Below are 18,960 nucleotides of genomic sequence, written 5' to 3' on the forward strand. Positions count from 1 at the left end.
CGGAAGCTTTTCAAAACTAGGATGCCAGTTGTTTGTTTTGTTTTGTATTTGCCGTTGCTGCTGCTGCTGTTGCTAGTAGAATATTGAGATGTCAAATTTTGTTCTAACCTTGATGTTCTATATTTGACAGACCATGAAAATGCATGTTCATATTGAGTATTGAACTCATGAATTGGCTTCTTTTGAATTAGATGCACAAAGGTGTACATCATTATGCTAGAAAAACAATTCTTGCAATATGTTGGTTACACTTCACTATTCAAGCTCATGCGAACCCTTTTTCCATCCCTGACCCGAAAAGTCACAAAGAATATGAAGAACCATTGTTCAAATCCATTGTTCACAAAGTTATTTTGCTGACATTAATGTAGGAATAGGGAGCTCCTCTAAGTTGCAAGCGCCTTTTCCACAAAACTTAGGAAGGCATTGCAAACCCGTCATTGGAGCCCTGCCACATAATTGCATCAAACTCTCCCTTTCAAGTATCTATGCTTGCAGTCAAGTGAAACGAGGCACTAGTTGCGCATCAAATATCTGGTGAATAGCTGCATCTACACAGGAAAGAGATAGGGGGATTGTTCAGGTCACTCGATCTTCTCCATTACCTTGATGCCATAAGCTTGTATTATATCCATGGCTGCAGTACCACAAACAACTCCAGTTAAACTGTTGCAGCCAATGAAATTTCATGTCTAATAAGGCTAAATAACGAAAGAGAGACCTAGAAGTCTGATATAAATGTCTATAATAAGAGCTTTATTATAGAACACCAAACCAAACGAAAACAAGAGCAAGTGGTTACCTGGGACATATACTTCTGGTTCAATAGGCCTCAAGATCCCTCTTGTTTTGACCTTGTTTCCAAGTATGAGCTGCAAAAGAAGTAAACTTGTTTAGGCATTACCTCACTTCATGGTGTAGAAGAACAGAAACGTATATAGTAAGTACCAGAGCTCCAATGGCTGCCGGGATGCCAACCGTGAAAGCCATGGCGGTGATCATTTTACCATTCTTAGTCTGCCCAAATTCCAGTAAAGTGCCTGAATGCTTCTCTCTAAGTCCATCTGGGAACTCAACCTCTACTTCATGATGCAAAAGCACCATATCCTGACCACAAATCACACAAGTTCCAATAACACATAAGTTTGGCAATATGCATAGGAATATAAAAGCCGTCTTTGGTATAAAATGACTTGGCCGTGCCAATCCTGTTTTATTTGCCGCTAAGGAGTTTACCTGTTCCGTGCTGGAGTATGCTAATCTGTCTTCCATGAGGAGACAACTCACATCAAATGCACTTCGGCAGGAGGCAGGGATTTCTTTCTGATCATTAAGTCCCAAAAATCTATTCGAAAACGGAGAAAAATTCCAGCCATTTCAGTCTTAGTCTATAAATTCTCAGCACACAATAAGAACGGAAAGAAAAAGGGGTAACAGATGCAACGTGCATACGTTATAGTCTTGGCTGCCCTCAATGCACTTCCTTGATCTTTGCAGTATCCAAGCTTGATAATCCTTTCAGGGATGACTTTCTCTCCTATCAAAGGTCCATCCAGATCTTCACTTTCGATTTTGAGAAGTTCAGACAAAAATTTCCTGAATGTGGGTCTCTTTTCATCCTTGAGAAGTGGATGAGGATCGGATTCGAATAAACCAATTCTTGAGAGTGTCCCCATTATTTCTCCAAACCCTATGCAAAATAATTGTTCGTAAGTTCCATGAACGTCATGTAACACCCTGAACTAACCACCTGATGCATCCCTTGTTGGAAAAATTGGCTCACCTAAGGATACAAAGTCCTCTTTTGTGTGCTATGGATTTCTACCTAAATTCCATGACATGGTTGACTCATTTCTAGAAGAATTTTGGAGTTGCCCATGTGAGTAAATATTGGCTTGCCATCTTTGTCAAAAATAGGTGACTTGTTTGGTGGCACAAAATGGTGGAATGTTTGGTAGCCATCCATGGTTAAGTTTGGTAGCCAACATTTGAATAGTGTGAGGTTGCATTCACACTCTTGCATATTTGGCTATATAAAGGGGTTTAGCATGCAAGAAGTAAAATCATGGCTTAAGAGTTCTCTAGTGTATCAAAGTGTAGAGCAAGGGGTGAGAGAGAAAAGAGAGCTTGGGGAGAGAATAGAGTTCTAAGGGGGTTTCTTTGTAAACCAAAGTTGTAACTTATTCTTTCATTAGTGAATTTCTCAAGGGGATCACCAAGAGGATGTAGGCAATTGCTGAACCTCTATAAATTCTTGTGTCATTTTGTGCTCGGTTGGTTTCTCAAGTGTAGTGTGTGTGATTCATCCATAATTGTGTTTGTCACAAAGTCCATCAACAACAAGATCATTAGGGGAGGGTGAGTTGAGTTTGTTCTCAATTCACAACAAGTGGTATCAGAGCTGTGTTGGAGCAGCAAGTTGCTAGAGTGTTGAAGATGGCAGGTGACAAGGAAGCTGAAGGTGAAAGTAGCTCTATGCTGCAGAGGCTGCCACAATCTGTCAACATGAAGGTGGAGTTAAAGCCCTTCACAGGGAAGGAGAACTTCACGCTTTGGCAAAGGAGGATGAAGTCAGCCCTTACACAACAACACCTCCATGTTGTGTTGGTGGGCAAGGAAAAGAAGCCAACAGGTATGACAGATGATGAGTGGGGTGTACTTGACGAGTTAGCCAGAGGAGCCATCGAAAACTACCTCTCCGATGAGGTGCTCATCAACGTGTTGAAGGATACAGCGAAGCAAACATGGGAGAAGCTCGAAGAGATGTTTGCAGGGAAGTCGCTGTCCAACAAACTCTTCCTAAAGGAAGAACTCCTAAATCTTAAGATGGAGGAGGGAGGTAATCTAATGGAACATTTAAGTAGTTTCAATAGATGTGTTGCTGACTTGCAGAGAATGGAAGTTAATTATAGTACGGAGGATAAAGCTCTTATGTTGTTGACATCCTTACCTCCATCCTATAAACACTTTCGAACTACTCTTATGTTCGGGAAGGTCACTCTGGATTTTGAGCCGGTGGTGCAAGACATCATGACGCACCATAGGATGGCCCAACGTTCAGGAGAAAACCCTCAAGGTGAAGGTCTAGTTGCTAAGACCGAAGAGAGGGGCCGTTCAAAGAGGCGTGAAGGCAAGAAAGGCAGCAGAGGAAGGTCAAAATCCAAGGCAAAAGAAGGTTGTTTCGAGTGTGGGTCAAAGGAGCACTGGAAAAAGAATTGCCCCATATGGAAGGAGAAGAAGAACAAAGGGAAGAATGCAGCAAACACAGCTGAGGAAGTCACAGAAAGTGATGGTGAGCTTTTATGTGTTAATGGCAATGTTAAAACTAATGCATTTGCTAATTCTTCAAGGTGTTCCTCTTCCGATTGGATTTTGGATTCCGGGTGCTCATACCATATGTGCTCAAACAAGGAGTGGTTTGACACATATGAAAAAGAAGAAGGTGGTGAAGTTATGATGGGGGATGGCTCAATTTGTAAAGTCAAAGGCACCGGTACAATCAAGGTGAAGATGCATGATGGGGCTGTTAGGACGCTTGGAATGGTAAGACACATTCCAAAGTTGCGTAAGAATCTCATTTCCCTTGGAACTCTTGATAAGAATGGTTATTCAATTAAAGCTAATGGAGGGAAACTCATAATCTCAAAAGGTTCACTTGTGGTTATGAAGGGAGAAGTTCAACCTAATTGTCTATATAGATTGTGTGGTACAACAATTACAGGTGGAGCAGCTGTATCCACAAGCAAGGACTCGAAGGATGAAACTCAGCTTTGGCATTTGAGGCTAGGGCACATGAGTGAGAGGGGCATGCAGGAACTACACAACAGAAAGTTGTTAAAAGGTGTTCAAAGCTGCAAGCTGGAGTTCTGCAAATTCTGTACCATGGGAAAACAATCAAAAGTAGCTTTCAAGCAGCGAAATAAAGAGGAAGAAAGCACAGGTGTGCTAGATTATATTCACACGGATGTATGGGGGCCATCACCGGTTAAATCAATGGGTGGAGCTCGCTATTTCGTGACTTTCTTGGATGATTTTTCCAGGAAGGTTTGGGTCTACTTCATGAAGGAGAAATCTGAGGTCTTCACCAAATTCAAAGAGTGGAAGGCAGAAGTTGAGAACCTAACCGGAAGAAAGATCAAGATCCTAAGGAGTGACAATGGTGGTGAATATAAAGACAACAAGTTCCTTGAGTTTTGCAGAAACGAAGGCATTAAGAGGCACTTTACCGTGAAGAAGACGCCCCAACAAAATGGAGCTGCAGAGAGGATGAATAGAACTCTCATGGAGCGTGAGAGATGTATGAGGATTCATGCAGGATTGCCCGAATCATTTTGGGCGGAGTCAGTTAACCACGCTACCTATTTGGTTAACCGATCGCCGTCAAGAAATCTTGAGTTCAAATGTGCAGAGGAGGTATGGTCTAATAAGTCAATTGATTATACTAATCTTAAGGTATTTGGATGCAGTGCATATGCACTTATTCCTAGTGATGAAAGATCCAAGTTGAAGCCAAAGTCTCTTGAATGCATTTTCATCGGCTTTGAAAGTGGTGTGAAGGGCTACAAGCTATGGGATCCAGTGAACCAAAAGAAGATACTCAGCAGAGATGTTGTGTTTGATGAGAAGACCATGCCTATGAACAAAGTCAAGAATTCATATGCAAAGGAGGATGTTGCTGAGAAAGAAACAACCATTAAAGTTCCGCTCAAGAAGGTGTCCAGGAAAACTTCACAAGAACAGCCAACTGAAGACGTTCAGGAGGAGGTGGAGTCTGACATTGAGGAGGAAGATGCTGGGCAACAACAACAACAAACTCAAGAAGAAGAGGCTCAAGAACTGGTGGAGCCATCATCTATAGCTCGGTCCAGGCCCAGGAGAACCATCAAACCACCTCAAAGGTTTGGATGGGACAATGACGCAGTTCACTATGCCTTAAATGCTAGTGAAGAAGAACCAACCACGTTCCAAGAGGCTGTTGAGAGCAAGGAACGAGAAAGTTGGATGGAAGCTATGATGCAAGAGATGGAATCTCTACACCAAAACTCAGTTTGGGAGTTAGTTCCTAAACCCGAAGGTCGCAAGGTTATTGGCTGCAAATGGGTGTTTAGGAAGAAAGAAGAAATGCATGAGAAGGGAGCCACCATATTCAAAGCTCGGTTGGTGGCCAAAGGATACTTGCAAAAGGAGGGAGTTGATTATGATGAAATCTTCTCTCCGGTGGTGAAACATACTTCTATAAGGCTACTACTCTCCATAGTAGCTCAAAAGGACATGGAGGTGGAACAAATGGATGTGAAGACTGCTTTCCTCCATGGGGACTTGGAGGAAGACATCTACATGAGCCAACCTCAAGGGTTCATTGAAGCAAGCAAGGAAAATCTGGTTTGCAGGTTAAAAAAGTCTTTATATGGGCTGAAGCAATCTCCAAGACAGTGGAACAAGTGCTTCGATTCTTTCATGATGAAGATTGGGTATAGAAGATGTGAATCAGATTGCTGTGTATACACTCATGCATTCAAGGATGGTAATATCATATTTTTGCTTCTTTATGTTGATGACATGCTAATTGCATGTAAAGATATGTCAAAAATCCAGGAATTGAAGACATTGCTTGGAAGGGAGTTTGACATGAAGGATCTTGGCCCTGCACAAAAGATCCTAGGAATGGAGATAAGGAGAAACAGAAATTCAGGCAAGTTATGGTTGTCACAAAGTAAGTACATTTCCAAAGTACTTGAAAAATTCAATATGATGGATTGCAAGCCTGTGTCTACTCCTTTGGCGGAGCATTTTAAGTTAAGTGCGCAGGAATGTCCTTCTACGGATGAAGAAAAGGAAGAAATGAGCAAAGTTCCATATGCAAGCTTGATAGGGTGTCTCATGTATGCAATGGTGTGCACACGCCCCGACTTAGCCCAAGCCGTAAGTGTAGTGTCAAGATACATGGCGAATCCAGGGAAACAACATTGGACAGCAGCAAAGTGGATTCTAAGGTATTTGAAGGGCACCAAGAGGATTGGTATATTGTTTGAAAGACAACAAGGAAAGGCATGTGTGTCGGGGTATGTGGACTCTGATTATGCAGGAGATCTAGACAAGAGGAGATCCACCACAGGATATGTCTTCATTTGTGGTGGAGGACCGATTAGTTGGAGAGCGGTGCTACAATCGGTTAGTGCTTTGTCTACTACAGAGGCGGAGTATATGGCGCTCACGGAAGCTTCTAAAGAAGCAGTATGGCTGAAGAGATTGGCAAAGGAATTCGGGATAGCTCAAGACTTGGTGGTGATACAAAGTGACAGTCAAAGTGCTATATACTTAGTGAAGAATCAAGCGTTCCATGGGAGGTCCAAACACATTGATGTACGATACCACCGGATAAGAGATTGGGTGAACGATGGAGACGTCATGATAAAGAAGGTTCATACAACTGAAAATGCTTCAGATTGTTTAACAAAGCCAGTCACAGCAGCAAAGTTCAAACATTGTTTGAGCTTGCTCAATCTTGTTCTATGCTAAAGATTGAGGTGGAGTTCTTGGGAGTTATCAGGACGATTCTCAAGACATAACAGATGTCCTGAAAGGCAATGATTTCCACATGGAGTTTTAGGTTCGCCAAGGTGGAGATTGTTGGAAAAATTGGCTCACCTAAGGATACAAAGTCCTCTTTTGTGTGCTATGGATTTCTACCTAAATTCCATGACATGGTTGACTCATTTCTAGAAGAATTTTGGAGTTGCCCATGTGAGTAAATATTGGCTTGCCATCTTTGTCAAAAATAGGTGACTTGTTTGGTGGCACAAAATGGTGGAATGTTTGGTAGCCATCCATGGTTAAGTTTGGTAGCCAACATTTGAATAGTGTGAGGTTGCATTCACACTCTTGCATATTTGGCTATATAAAGGGGTTTAGCATGCAAGAAGTAAAATCATGGCTTAAGAGTTCTCTAGTGTATCAAAGTGTAGAGCAAGGGGTGAGAGAGAAAAGAGAGCTTGGGGAGAGAATAGAGTTCTAAGGGGGTTTCTTTGTAAACCAAAGTTGTAACTTATTCTTTCATTAGTGAATTTCTCAAGGGGATCACCAAGAGGATGTAGGCAATTGCTGAACCTCTATAAATTCTTGTGTCATTTTGTGCTCGGTTGGTTTCTCAAGTGTAGTGTGTGTGATTCATCCATAATTGTGTTTGTCACAAAGTCCATCAACAACAAGATCATTAGGGGAGGGTGAGTTGAGTTTGTTCTCAATTCACAACATCCCTGTCTTCAGTTTTTGTTCTCCCTACCAAGACCCATGTTACCCTATATAACAAATCTTACTTGACGACTCTCAAATCCATCAAGTTTTCTAGTGTGACTCTAAACATTAGCTTAGCCTAAAAGACGAACATGCCATACCTTCATAGCGCAAGGTTCCACGAAAGACGGTTGAAGCTTCATGTCCTATTCCATACAATTCCCCATAAACTAGTGAGTTACGATTTGGGAGGCATTCCAGCGCGAAAGCTGGTAGGTTGGGAATCCGTTGTTTCATAGCTGAATCATAGAGATTCGTTCCTGCAGTTTTGTAACGTAAAGTGAAAGAGTAAAAAAAGACCTCCAGAAAAAGCAATGCAACCTTGTAATATATTACTGGCTAAAATATATCAGAATTATGTGAGGCTGGCTAACTCTTTGAGCAAAGAAAGGACAAATCGCACACATCTCATTGAATCCTTGGACTAATCATTTTTTCCCTCATCATTAACAACTTACCATCAACTTGTACAATTTCACCCCTAGACTTGTACGTGGCAGGATTGCGCCCGGCTCGAATAGCTCCTGCAGGACTCCAACTGAAATGATTGATCAGTAGTAAGTAACTCCAACTAAAACTAGAACCTAGGGTTATTACTTAGTAAGGATAAAATATCAGTCGCATAAATACTTGTCCAATCCTAATTACCTGAATTTGTACGCTAATGGATTGTTTGCTGCAGCTGGGGATGGGAGTCCACCACAATACGAGGTGAAAGACCGGACTTTCCCCTTACGGACATGCGCTTGGTTGATCATCTTCATTGCCATCATATGATCTGAAGTAGGACAAAATCAAACTAATAAATGCTTTATCTAAAAAATGGTAAGAAAACAATAAACCTGATGTAAAGTATCTAATGTAATATATCACATCCAGTAGAGTTAAAAAAACACTCCATTTCTATTGGACATGCAGGCTGTTCAGAGAGACTGGTTACTGTCTGCTTATCTTTCGTATTGTCAGCAAAATGATTACCTATCCCAGGGTCCAAGCCCATCTCACCAAGAATCGTAATACCGGCACTCTTTGCCTTTTCATCTAGCTTTGACATTGAATCATCAACATAGCTAGCGGTGACAAGATGCCTTTTAAGCTGCATGAAGACAGAAACTTTTTTCTTAGCTCAAACTGTAGGAAGAAAGGCAAGACCAAAAAATAAAGGAAAGAAAGAAATATATATAAGTAAATATAACGTTGAGACAATGTAAAGTACCTCAATACATGCATTTGCTACAGTAATGTGGCAAAAAGCTGGCAGTAAACTTATAACAAGTTCAGCCTGCAAGAGGGAATAAAAGAAAGCAACAATGTAAGGCTGTAATTGAAGGCTAATCTTGAACACAAGGAGAAAGGAGCAGCTAATTGTCATGAGTATATATTAGAAGTTAACAAAAACTGCTCTTCAAAGCATTAATGCAGCACTTTGCGGTGCACCTTGCTGCGTACCAGTTTTACAGTGTATCACAGTGTACTGCAGAAAAGTCATTTTACCTCTGATATATACTTATGAAGACTGCCGGTATCTGTCACATCAAGTTGAACTGCTCTTGTATTTGGAATACCTTCAGTAATCTGCACCCAATCTTTCAGTATCAAAATATTCAAATGCAAAAGGACAAGACAAACATAAAGATACATACAAAAATTTGCACATCATGCTTGGAAAAGAAAAATGTACATCCTGATGAAAAGAGTTGAAATTAAGATGACCATCGTAGGATTTAAAGCAGGTTTTTTGCAATAGAGAAATAATTTTGGTCAGTTATACCTCTTCAGCATCCTTTAGATAGAGAGATGCAACAGTAACTTGCACATCATTCTTCTCTTCAAAATCATCTTCCAGGCATGCTTTACACCATTTCTGGGATGACATTTCGCTAATTGATGCTAACATCTCAGCAGCTGGTTGGCATACCCGGCCTGCGCCAATTATAAGAACCCCAACCTTTCTTTTCGTGCCATTTTCCTTCATAGGACTCTCCTGGACTTTACCAATCCTCAGAGAAATCTTATTTTTTTCTTGCTTTAAATCATAATTTTCGTTTGGATTAGCAAGAGAAGTTAAAGAGTCGATAATTTGATCCAGAACTGCCCTATCATCTGCACCCACCTGTTCATATCAAGAAAATTATAGTTTCGACTTTCATCAGACGAAAATCATAGCAGAACAAGTACACTCAAGGGATATAAGCCATTTCTTACAAAAAAAATTTACACACAGTGGTTATAAACATCCATCACATTTTGCACACTGCTTTTATAGCGTGAAATTGAATTTAAAGACAATATATACTGTAAGGAAAAAAAAAAAACTGAAGAAAACCTCTCTCATAATCAAACTTGACTAGAGATGTGCTTACTTCAAGCTCTGAGAATGACATAGAATCAGAACATTGACCCACGTCACACTTAACCAAATGAAAGGAGCCACCTGCAGCTTCAATAATATCTAAGGCCTCATTTATCAGAAATTGATCAAATAGGTGACCACTGAGAGATACCTGTCATTTATGATTACATTCAGCAATGTTGATTAGGAGATAGTCTAACACAAGTTTAGGATAATTAGGATGATTCATATAATCTTTGGCATGAGAAGAGGAGCAACATCCAAAGATGTAAGAGAAATAGAGACACTTACTGATATGTTATACTTCATGTTAGATTGGTGCTTAGAAGGACTTTTTAATATTTCTCTGCAAATCAGAAAAGATAATATATGCTTATGGTAATACTAAAGAAAAGCATAGCCTCATAGGGCAATTATCTCCAAGATCAATTCAAAATTCTTTTTACACAACTTAAGAATGCATGTACAGAGTTCTGACCAAGTAATCAGTTTGCTGTGGTTTGAGACTGAACCTTTTTCTTTTTTGACAAAAAAGAAATATGAAAAAGACAAAATTCAGTTCTTCCAAGCAGCAGAAAATTACTAGTTATGAATAACTTACTGCACCCGATTATTAAGAAAAAAGGAGCGAAAGGCAAGAATATGCCCTTGCCTGAGATGGAATTGAAACTTACTCTGAGCCAGATTTTCTCATACGTGTAATGTATTCATACAATGAGGTAAGTACTCCTCCATGGGTTATGCAAGCTCTTGTCAAGTGTGCAGGTATCTTTGTGATGTCTCTTGTAGAAGCCAAATTACCAACAAATTGGGACAATATGTCTCCAAAATGTTGAGAAGCCTTCACAAAAATAAAATGGAATGCTTTATTAAATTATGAGAAGTGTAATTTATGGCTTTAAATTATCCTAGAGTTGTTGCATTTGCTAAAGAAAAAGCCAGTCCCATCCCATCAATGAAAGTACGTCACCTCTTTTGCAAATTCTGCTGGAAGAATATCCACAGCTTGACATATCAAGCCAGCCCCATCCATGTCGTGATGGTAAGAATCATTCACAGGATCATATCTGTAAACCATGATTGAACATATTAGAAATAAATATATGAAACAGATTGAGGTAAATATATATCCCACATGAATCAAAAGCTTGATACGGCAGAAATAAATACCAAGAGAACTGTTATTATCAGAGCTGAAAATTCTATGTCTAGAGCAAGTGCATACATTTCAAGGTTGTATTCATGCATGAATCTATCGATGTTATAACTTATACCTGAAGAAGGGTGAGTCAATGGACGTGGTTTGGTTGACAAATTCTATAGATCCCCCTATATCACAAGTTATATCAGAGATTCCAATAAGCTTACATCCTTTCCTCATTAAATCTTGAAACTGCTTGGTACTCAATAAGCGAGGAAATCTTTTCTCCCAATACATGCAATTCACTGCCAGCCGAAAAACCAAAAAAAAAAAAAAAAAAATGAAAGAAGAAAAAATAAGCTTAAAGAGTGCATTTAATAACCATAATATTTCAAGAATCCTTCTTAATTTATAAGCCAAGCGAGGCACTTACTAAATGACACTAACCCAAATGATTTGTCTCAAAAAGTAGATAGCAGAGTGTAAAGCATACCAATTACAGATGCATAAGGGGCTATTCTTTCATGGAAAACAGGGTTGTAGTGTTCTGGATGTGCATAATAGTCAGCCTGAAATAAATTCAGATGTTTAAAGTGTTTTCTGTTATTAGTGTTCAGGATCCGGAGGATCTAAGAAAAAGTAAATCGAAGATCTATTAATAAAATGAAACAAATGCAAAATAAGATATGAATATGAGGGAATTTACTTTGTCAAATGCTCTTGTGGAATCTTTGTGTTGAACCATGTCTTTACTAGTCACAACACAACCATATACGTGGAAGACCCTTTTCGATGATCTTGGAGGTTGAGCAGCATCCTTGGCCTAATAAAAAAGAAAACTTAGAAAGCTAATACCAAGAAGGCATGCCATATGTCTGTGCAGGGGTGTTAGCACCTAACATTTTATCCCTCTCAAGTCTGAAGTCACTGAGAACCTGGTTACAACTGCCTTTTTCTTCTCCTATTATTCTTATCTTACTGGATCCAGTTGGAAGCATCAATAGTAAATCCACAATTTATGTGCTGGTTTGACGACTTACCGTCCCAGATAGTTCTGGAAGTCTGCTAGGATCCACAAAAGTATGAGGAAGGAGCTTAAATATCTCTTGCGCCCCAGAAGAAACTACAGGAAAGATAGTTACATCAGAGCTATTATGATACCAGATTTTTTGTTTCATAAGAATTAGTAAAATCCTGCATCATGTGAACTGACTTATACTAAAAATGGTGCTCTGCATAAGAACTTGAAAACAATATCAAATTAAAAATGTAAATAAGTGAGACACAAGAACTCTGCAATTCACCTATGCAATGTCAAAATTTTAGTTCTTGAGTTGCATTTGCAGAAAGTTGCCTAGTAACAGAATGTTGACAATATTGTTAATGTTTATGAGGAGATTTATATGCAATGTACCGTTTCCTGAACCGGTGAAGACAAAGACCAGAGGGCAGATTCCTGATGGTAGTCCCAGAGTTGCTATCTCTTCACCCACGGAAATCACTGCAGCCTTAGCAGCAGCCAAGGACGTATACATATAAGATGCACCCAACGAGAGGAACGGTGTTGAATATCCAAGACTTAAGTACCCTTGAAAAAGAAAAGAAAGAATGAGAAAAACAGAAAGAAGGTTTGAAAAATGAATGCAATACCTCACATCCAAAGTACCAACTCTCAAACATCAATACAGTTAAAGAAACCACATAGGAAAGTCCAGCTCATGGACTATCCCAAGCTCTAAAGTTGCATGCACTGAAAAGTAAACTAAAGCTGCAAAAACTTTTCCCTGAACAACAAATTCAGCCAGAGCATATGAATCCAGTAAGTAGTCGAAAATCGACATTGTAGGAAACAGAACATACTCTGTCCTAACCCGCGAAGGAAGTCGATAAATCCAGCTCTACCAGCATACTTTCCAAATGCAAGTAGTCTTTTCCCGTGATCACCCACAATAAGCTCGTAATCATAAAGGGACACCCTTTCAGCTAGGATCTGCACACCACAGAAACAGTGATAAACAGGTAATGAAGCAAAACATAGTATTATAAATCACTGCCCTGCTCTTAATATATGCAAATGCAAACAAGACAAGACCTTGTCCAAGAGTGGCATGTTTTCCTTCTGAGCCTTGTGAGTATGAGAGAAAAATGCATAGGCTCTATCAGGAAGAATCATCTCCAGCTGCACCACAAGTCCAAAGCCAAACAATCGTGTCAATAAATTGGTGATCCATTGACAAACTTGATGCTATATTATGTTGAAAGCAAAGCAGAGAAAAAAGAGTGAAAAAAATAGTACCTTGGGCTGTTTGATGCCGAGGATGAGGCCGCATTGGGATAAATCCTCAGAGATTTCACACCCAACATCCTCATACATTGCATCATGATGGATGCGCTTTGTGGAGGGCTGCACTATGATGCGGGAAACCCCAGTTTTGTCTCTGCCACTGTGGAGCAGCCTAGCACAGTGAGATGGAGTCAAAGGTGCTCTTCTCTCCCACTTGTTCACTGACTCTGAAAAAATCCCCACCACCCCATTTCCAAGCATTTTTCTTTTTCTGAAGCTTTGTGATCTATCTCTGCCTTAAATTGATCACTTTCTAGCAAGAATCAAGATCGATCAAAACAAAAACCCAAAACCAAGATCAACGATCCACACATCACCACCACCAAAACTCTTTCAGCAATTCAAAAAGCCAAAACTCTTTCAATTACCCTGCAGAAGAAAATCATGCAACTTGGTTTTGTTGGTTTTTTTCTCTGTTTATCTGTGTATTTGGTATCAGAGTCTGACTGAGAAAAGAGAGTAATTATTGATGAGAAAGAGACTGTTAAACCAGAAAGAAAAGAGAAGGAGGGTGAATTAATTGCTAGTTTGCTAAAGCGACAAGTGATCACAAGAAAACAGTTTTGATGATATGGGAAATTGGTGCTTTTATTTATTTATTTAAATTTTTTTTTGTTTTCGTTTTTGTTTTGTATGATTCAGGAACGAGTCATGTGTCTAATCTGATCCATGCCCTGATCATCTGTGGAAATGTATAAAAAATATATACACACCATTATACATATGAAATTATGAAATTTCACTGTCTGGATATCCTCGTCATGTCATGGTTTCCCAAAGGTTCAGTCAGCTTCAACTTTCCAACTGGATTGTGCCACGTTTGTTCCCGCATGTACGGTGACGTAACGAACTTCCTCTTCTTTTGGTTTGCTTTGCCGGTTGGGACAAGTTATATCAGACACGTGGGTTGGATTGTTTGGTCCTTTTTTCTTGGGCACTAACCTTTAGCGTTAATTGGTTGTCTTTTTCAATTGACAAATCATGATTGGATAACTATTAACATCAAAAGATACCTTGGTGGATGATTGTATATGCACCCAACGAAAATGGATCCACCCACTCAAATTTATTTTAATAATAAATTAATTACATCTCTAGATTTTAATTTATTATGCGTTCATTAACACATTATTATTGAAATTCTTCCCATTCATAAACACGGGCGAAGTGAGGCCCATGCCTTCCCCCTCATTATATCTATAACATATAAAGGAGACAATAGAAAATTTGATATAACCCTAAATAAGTTTTTTTTTTCTTTCATTTTTTTTCTTTTTGAGAAGATGCTCTATAAAATAAAAGCATTCTAAAAGAGTACGAAAAAGAGCAAAGATATTATCCGAAACTCAAAGAGTACGAAAAAGAGCAAAGATATTATCCGAAACTCAAATGTGAAAGGCATAAACAATAACGTAATTTTAAAACTGATTCGCAACACAAACCGAACACACGGAAAAAAACAAAAGAACAAGAAAAAGAGAGGAATCCTAGGCACTTTCTACACAAAAGCAAATAAGGAAAAATAAAGACATGTAAATCGAAAAACTAAAAGAAATAAGTAAAAATACACAGAGACAAGTGGGCTAAGCCAATACCAAAACCCATCACTGAAACAAATTGAGATGGTTTTTACTTATACACACTCGAGCTTGTGTAGCTGTTTTTTGGTTTTTTCTTATGTGGGTAGGAGACTAAATATAAGTGTTTCTAAATATTGAGCAACAATATTACGTGTCGTATCATGAACACCAAATACTGCAAGCAAGCCACGTGTCATAACTTTCCATTTGTGACACTTTGGCAGTTAGCAGGAGCAAAGCCAGATACATTTTTCTTTTATATGCTTTCTGATACGAACTGAACAATATTATGCGCACTTGCTTATCTTTTCCTTTGTCAAACTCAAATCAATGAGAATGGGAAGCTGTGGAAGGTGTCGTTTTCATATTTTGTTCATTTTCTCGTGTTTCCTAAAAGTCGTTTCACTTGTATTCTAAGCAAAGACGGAAAGTAAAAATAAAACGGCGCCCCAAGCAACCAAAATAATTCAAGATTTTATTGGAGACTATCGATGAAGATGGATATTTCGTGGGAAGTTTATTGGAGTCAAATACCCATGTGGCAATACCCCTGCTCGAAGCTGGCCTCGCAAAACTACTTAAATATGGTACCCGTTTGCCCATTAATCATCTCACGAAGCTTTTTAGAGTTGAGAAGTCTGCAAAAACGAAGAAACTGAAAGTATGTGATGCAACCTGCATTAAGACAATTGTCTTCCTTTTAACTAATTGTGTTAATAATATTCATTTTGTTGCAGATTTAGGAGAACCATATATAGCGACCAGTAACAGAAAAAAGAGTTGAAGGGCATTCACGAACTTGCAAAAGTTCCAATCCAAGAACAAGTAACAGAAGAGATTCTAGGAGTCGGAATTTTTTTTATATGGAATAGTTTAGCCTTTTAAGTGAGTTGTTTCTCACATCGGTGTAGTACAAGCAACAAATACAATTTCAGGTTTAGCCTTCATTTGTAGAGGGACATCTTAGTTCTTTCTTTTTTGGTAGATAAAGAGACCTCTTATTTTTTGGGGTATATTTTGTGGTAGAATTTTCTCTTAACACTCAATTATGCGTGACTAGTAAGGATTTTCAAAAATATACCAAATTAATCTCAATATTAAAAATAAATGATTCAAAATGAGGAAAATTTTGACTAAGATGAAAAACCCGCTTAAAAGTCAAGCATAACATTTGAGAGAAAGCGATAATTGTATTCATAAATTAGGCACAAAGACCATCAGCCACAAGGGCAAATACAAATGTCCACAAAGGGGTAATACAAATATAGAAGCATAGTAACCACATAGAGTTAATCCAGATACAACATAACGTGTATAATTTTGTGATTTTCATGTTGCTTGAGCTAATTTGAAGAAAAGTTTCTTTTTGGCTAGATTTGGATTTAATTTCTTATTTTATCTTTAAGTAGGACATAAATAAATTTTCCTGATATGGTTGTATCTTTTTAATCAGGGAAGTTTTAGGATATTCGATTAGGAAACTTTGTTTCCAGTTTTCAATTTTTTTTTTCCCGTCAATTAGAATTAGGGTTCTTGATAAATTGAAGTCTAGATTCCCTATAAACAAAGGACAGAATCCTTGGCACTGCAGAGCCATTAAGTAGATCAAACCAAGAGAGTTTAGAGAGAGTGTGCTTTCATATTGGAGGAGTATTGGGTACAGATCCATCGTATATATCTTTTTGGACAGCTCCAGTAAGTGTGTCCCTATATATGTATATTAATGCGATTGAAGTCCCATCCAATGTTCTCAAGTCCATTTGATTTATTTGGGTCAAGCTGGTGTATCACATGTTTTATTATGAACGGTTTGGATTACATAGATCCATGAAAAAAACTGTTTAGATTTCTATTAAAATTTTGCAATTTATTTTCGTGAAGCATATAGAAACAATTCTCATCTATTAATTTTGCGGTATATATGTGTCGGGGATTGGCATCAGATTTGGGAATCTCGGATTGGCATATAATATGCATGCATAAGTTATATTTTGTGCTGGGGAAAAAGTTTATTTGGAATGGGAAAGCAACAAGCTTCAATTAATGAAGTACAAAAGGGACATCAACTCAACCTCGACAAGGATGTGGTAAGTTTTGACTGCCTTTTCATTTTTATTTTATTTGCATCGATTATGCTCACATGATGCTTGTATAATAGTAAAAATATGATGTTGTGGTTATTTTTTATGCAGAGAATATATAGGAGGTGAAAGTACGTATGAATATCATTGGATATGAGTTAAATTATGACCCATCTCAAATTTACTTTGCTGGAAAAATATACTTTAAAGATGGCAAAGAAAGGGAGGCTCGATTTTTTAAGTTCGAAAAATCGCAGGAAGAGTTAGCTAGGAAGATATTTACCCGAACTTCCAATTTAACTTATCATAAGGGGTTCTTGAAACCTTACTTTGTGAGCTATTATCAACCACAAGATATTTGGATTTTGTGCTATCCTCAATTCGATCAACTTCTAGGTGAAATGATGGATGAGGATTTTGTAATGCCAACGAGAACTGAGATTTCTCATATTCTATCTCCTTGGTGGTGCGATGCAATTCGGTATAATATATATTCATATCCTTTTTTCTTTTTGCCTTAAATACTTATTGTATAATAATTAGTGCTAATAATGTTTTTAATCCATTGTGCAGGAACCTTTTACGAACAATAAAACATATACATTTCTGTGATTTTTTTCATATGGGTTTGAACAAAACATGTAATTATGTTGTTATTTCCAATCAAATCAAGATTATTAACGTCGAAAGCAGTTTTGAAGACCTCGGAGATACTATACATCCTACAAAAGTAAGGATGTTGAGAATCAAAGACTTAAAAGCACTGAGGATTATGCTAAAGGAAAGAATACTGTTACTTGGAGTTCCTTGGGTTGAGCGTGATTATTTCTTTGATTTCTTTGACCACAATGAAAATTATGAGTAAGTTTAGTGGTGCTACAACTTTTTTTTTTTGTTACTAATTGAACTGAATGAAAAAAGTATAATATGTTATTTGGCTTACAAACATTAGTTTTTATTTTCAGGTACTGTACATTCATCGAGAAACTAGAAAAACATCCCTTTTTAATGACTTCGAAGGAAAGAATGCAGTCGTTTTTTGAAATAAGGGTTTCTGTAAATGAAAGTAAGTTGAAGAGAATATTAGATGGTAGAAAGTGGAATAATAAAATGGGTCTAACCAAAATAGACCCATACAACTAAAATACTCTAGACAATAACACATCTATTTTATTACATTTAAATAAAACCCAATTTTGAATTGGATGCCAAAGTGTTCATAAATTATGACATATTTACAAATCATGCCATCAACCCCTCTTTGTTGCTGAATATTTTTCTTCTTAAAAAAATCCCTTAAAGTTAGGATTTCAATAATGTTTTTAACTAGGCATTCAATGTGGTTTCTATTTTTTTTAATCCATCAATTTCCTCTAGAGTCACAATTTGAACCCGTGCATTAATTAGGGTTGACTATTTCTCTTTTTTCTAATGGGGAGTTTGTTAGCATAAATATATATTGGTCTCTTTGATAGTTGTGTAACAATTTTTGTATACTTAATATATCTAACATATCTAGGTACATTATAATTTTCCAATATAAGTGACAGGACCCGCCCCGAATTCCTCAAAACTCGAGACGAATCCTGTAGAATTCCCGACATCACCCGATGTCAGGCCTACTCATTGAAACTATATCCTCTTTTCCCATAAAGGATTAAGGGCACGAGACTTCCTACCGAAATTTCGGCAGAGTCTCCCCTATAAATTGAACATTTCCCAAATTTCAACCTGCATAAAATTCACATTTTAATATCCCAACAGGCAGCACGCACAATTTAATCTCATGCGATTCATTAAATCGGCCCTCGGCCTTCAGATAATTCGAAACAAACCAACAATATCCTTAAGTTGAACTATACATAAATCAAACAATTAATGGTTTCAAATAACTTTATGAATACCACGGAAACCATTAAACCAGATTCAAATCAGACAATCACATCGAAAATCACATACGCAGAATCGATCAAACCTTTTAAACACAATCATATTTCGCGGCTGCGCCTGATGAGACCCCAGGATGCCTACGTACCCTTGGACAAGGGATCAAGCCACACGTAGTTCTCATCTCAACGGTCACAATTCCGAAAATAAACAATCATTCACAACATAACCAACTACACATTTCGGATCCATCACAATTTCAAATTCGACAAAAACACAAT

The 18,960-nt window shown here is 38.0% G+C and overlaps 1 protein-coding gene and 1 long non-coding RNA gene across 3 annotated transcripts; one reads left to right on the forward strand and one right to left on the reverse strand.

Annotated features, from left to right (window-relative positions):
- Positions 1-159: 159 nt before the first annotated feature.
- On the reverse strand, positions 160-13,789 carry LOC110748930 (lysine-ketoglutarate reductase/saccharopine dehydrogenase bifunctional enzyme). 2 transcript variants are annotated; one of them, XM_088244849.1, is made up of 24 exons: positions 13,084-13,789; positions 12,880-12,966; positions 12,648-12,777; positions 12,202-12,375; positions 11,828-11,910; positions 11,494-11,610; positions 11,281-11,356; positions 10,921-11,092; positions 10,617-10,713; positions 10,321-10,487; positions 9,938-9,992; positions 9,657-9,797; positions 9,065-9,406; positions 8,788-8,868; positions 8,510-8,575; positions 8,272-8,389; positions 7,942-8,071; positions 7,752-7,831; positions 7,395-7,553; positions 1,453-1,690; positions 1,237-1,345; positions 949-1,107; positions 803-872; positions 160-666 (listed from the first exon to the last, which is right to left on the reverse strand). In XM_088244849.1, the coding sequence occupies exons 1-24, from the start codon at positions 13,330-13,332 to the stop codon at positions 662-664; spliced, it is 3,105 nt and encodes a 1,034-aa protein (XP_088100975.1). In that variant the 5' UTR covers positions 13,333-13,789; the 3' UTR covers positions 160-661. The 2 variants fall into 2 exon arrangements, with proteins under 2 accessions (XP_088100975.1, XP_088100974.1); XM_088244848.1 differs by having other exon boundaries at positions 160-637; positions 13,084-13,788.
- A 1,342-nt stretch (positions 13,790-15,131) lies between these two features.
- On the forward strand, positions 15,132-15,724 carry LOC148293372 (uncharacterized). Its single transcript, XR_015837110.1, has 2 exons — positions 15,132-15,372; positions 15,449-15,724. It is a non-coding gene; the product is annotated as an uncharacterized LOC148293372 (long non-coding RNA).
- Positions 15,725-18,960: the final 3,236 nt, after the last annotated feature.

Source organism: Prunus avium, chromosome 7, assembly GCF_965620075.1.
Source record: "Prunus avium chromosome 7, drPruAviu1.hap1.1, whole genome shotgun sequence".
NCBI classification, from domain to species: Eukaryota; Viridiplantae; Streptophyta; class Magnoliopsida; order Rosales; family Rosaceae; genus Prunus; species Prunus avium.